Source organism: Clupea harengus, chromosome 18 (assembly GCF_900700415.2).
Source record: "Clupea harengus chromosome 18, Ch_v2.0.2, whole genome shotgun sequence".
Lineage (NCBI taxonomy): Eukaryota > Metazoa > Chordata > Actinopteri > Clupeiformes > Clupeidae > Clupea > Clupea harengus.
Genome location: NC_045169.1, coordinates 25,545,274 through 25,547,773, shown reverse-complemented (window position 1 = coordinate 25,547,773; position 2,500 = coordinate 25,545,274). Strand labels below are relative to the sequence as shown.

The 2,500-nt window shown below is 50.7% G+C and overlaps 1 protein-coding gene across 2 annotated transcripts in view; it reads right to left on the bottom strand.

Moving 5' to 3' along the window:
- The window catches only part of intu (inturned planar cell polarity protein), a 36,827-nt gene that overhangs the window by 3,979 nt on the left and 30,348 nt on the right, over positions 1 to 2,500 (bottom strand). For both annotated transcript variants that reach the window (XM_031584565.2, XM_031584564.2), the window contains exons 13-14: positions 2,425 to 2,500; positions 120 to 214 (exon numbers count right to left, since the gene is read on the bottom strand). The exon at positions 2,425 to 2,500 is cut by the window's right edge and continues 431 nt beyond it. In XM_031584565.2, the coding sequence (XP_031440425.1) occupies positions 120 to 214; positions 2,425 to 2,500 (171 nt within the window). The remainder of the gene's footprint in view (positions 1 to 119; positions 215 to 2,424) is intronic.

Sequence of the window (2,500 nt, the reverse complement as noted above, 5' to 3'; positions counted from 1 at the left end):
TGTGAAGTAAAACTTAAAATCACTTTTAAGGAGACGCCAAGTGCGGATATCAGTCCTTTTAGAAGGATGTGGATCTTGGTTTTGTACTGTAAGTGAGGGAGGGACAGGGAGTCACTCACTTTAGTGTGCTGTTCATCTCCTCTGTCTCTCGCTCAGTCAGGCTCTTCCTCAGCGAGCCCAGGTAGAAGGGGTTTGGGTGCTTCAGTCTGGGGATCTACACACACACACACACACACACAGACACACACACACACACACAGACACACACACACAGACACACAGACACACAGACACACACACACATCAATTAGCACACATATAAACAGACAGTATGCAAAAGGCTACTTACTGTACAAAATATATTGTACACTCCAGATGTTAATGGGGACAGTAACTTGCATTTGGAGTGTTAGGATGTATCCTAATGCATGTTTTTACTTTTTTAGTTTGATCATTTTCCCCATGATTTAAACCATGTGTGTAGATCTATATGTCTGCCCAGGTATGTGAGGGTCAGTGTGTGTGTAGAAGTACGAGCACAGATTTATAAGCTGAAGGTTTAGACCAGGGTCTCTGCTTTGGTACACAATGACATCACACACTATGTTAGAGATCCATCAATCTCCCACCTCTGCATCTCAGGTTCCTGCCCTGAACCCTCCCCGAGGCGTCCATTACTCTGATACCTGGAGCGGGGAGGAGCGGGGGAGGAGACTGGCCCGTATCGCCCCGTCTCACTCTGACACTGTGATCTCTTCCCATCTGTTCAGCGTATAAGACACATGTTGAGTGATGGGTTTAAGGTTTGGTTGAGCCCTGTATTTATGGAGGGTGTTAGAAACCCAACATGGATGTTCCAACACCTGCAGGCTCCCCTGGCTGCACGGCTGCGGCTGAGGCTAGAAGTCTTAACTTGCACATCTGTGCTTCTGTAGTACGCCGTCGCCAAGGGCTGCGGTGGTGAACTGATGTATCTGGATACCGGAGTACTCGTTGGCCTAGCAGTGAGCTACTGTACAAGAGAGGAGTCGGTTGGCCTAGCGCTAAGCTACTGTACAAGAGAGGAGTCGGTTGGGCTAGCGCTAAGCTACTGTACAAGAGAGGAGTCGGTTGGGCTAGCCTAGCGCTAAGCTACTGTACAAGAGAGGAGTCGGTTGGGCTTGCGCTAAGCTACTGTACAAGAGAGGAGTCGGTTGGGCTAGCGCTAAGCTACTGTACAAGACAGGAGTCGGTTGGGCTAGCCTAGCGCTAAGCTACTGTACAAGAGAGGAGTCGGTTGGGCTAGCCTAGCGTTAAGCTACTGAGAGGAGTCGGTTGGGCTAGCGCTAAGCTACTGTACAAGAGAGGAGTCGGTTAGGCTAGCGCTAAGCTACTGTACAAGAGAGGAGTCGGTTGGGCTAGCAGTGAGCTACTGTACAAGAGAGGAGTCGGTTGGCCTAGCGCTAAGCTACTGTACAAGAGAGAAGTCGGTTGGGCTAGCGCTAAGCTACTGTACAAGAGAGGAGTCGGTTGGGCTAGCGCTAAGCTACTATACAAGAGAGGAGTCGGTTGGGCTAGCGCTAAGCTACTCTACAAGAGAGGAGTCGGTTGGGCTAGCGCTAAGCTACTGTACTAGCGAGGAGTCAGTTGGGCTAGCCTAGCGCTAAGCTACTGTACAAGAGAGGAGTCGGTTGGGCTAGCGCTAAGCTACTGTACTAACGAGGAGTCAGTTGGGCTAGCCTAGCGCTAAGCTACTGTACAAGAGAGGAGTCAGTTAGGCTAGCGCTGAGCTACTGTACAAGAGAGGAGTCGGTTGGGCTAGCGCTAAGCTACTGTAAAAGCGAGGAGTCGGTTGGGCTAGCGCTGAGCTACTGTAATATAGAGGAGTCGGTTGGGCTGGCACTAAGCTACTGTACAACGAGGAGTCGGTTGGGCTAGCCTAGCGCTGAGCTACTGTACAAGAGAGGAGTCGGTTGGGCTAGCGCTAAGCTACTGTACAAGAGAGGAGTCGGTTGGGCTAGCGCTAAGCTACTGTACAAGAGAGGAGTCGGTTGGGCTAGCCTAGCGCTAAGCTACTGTACAAGAGAGTAGTCGGTTGGGCTAGCTAGGTCAGGGACCCTGGAATACTGTGTGTTAGTTCTGAGGCCATTGAATGGATTTTTAAACTGTCCTGGGAACTTTCTGTCAGATCTCTCAGCAAATGGACTAAACAGTAAAGAAACGTCAGCAGCATTTATGGCAGGTAATCAATTCGATTCAATTCAATTTCATTTATATAGCACTATTACAATAAAGAGGTCTCAAGGTGCTTTACAAAGCCCAAGGCCTGAACCCCCCCTGGGGCAGAGCACAATGGTGACGGGGGCAAGGAAACACTCCCCATTACAGGAAGACACCTTGAGCAGAGCGCCATGTGAATGTGAAGAGGTGGCATTAAAAACTCACCCTGAAGAGGCTGCCACTCCCGCCGCTCCCATCGGACCCCCCCGAGCCCAGAGAGTCCCGGCGGGCGAACGCGGAC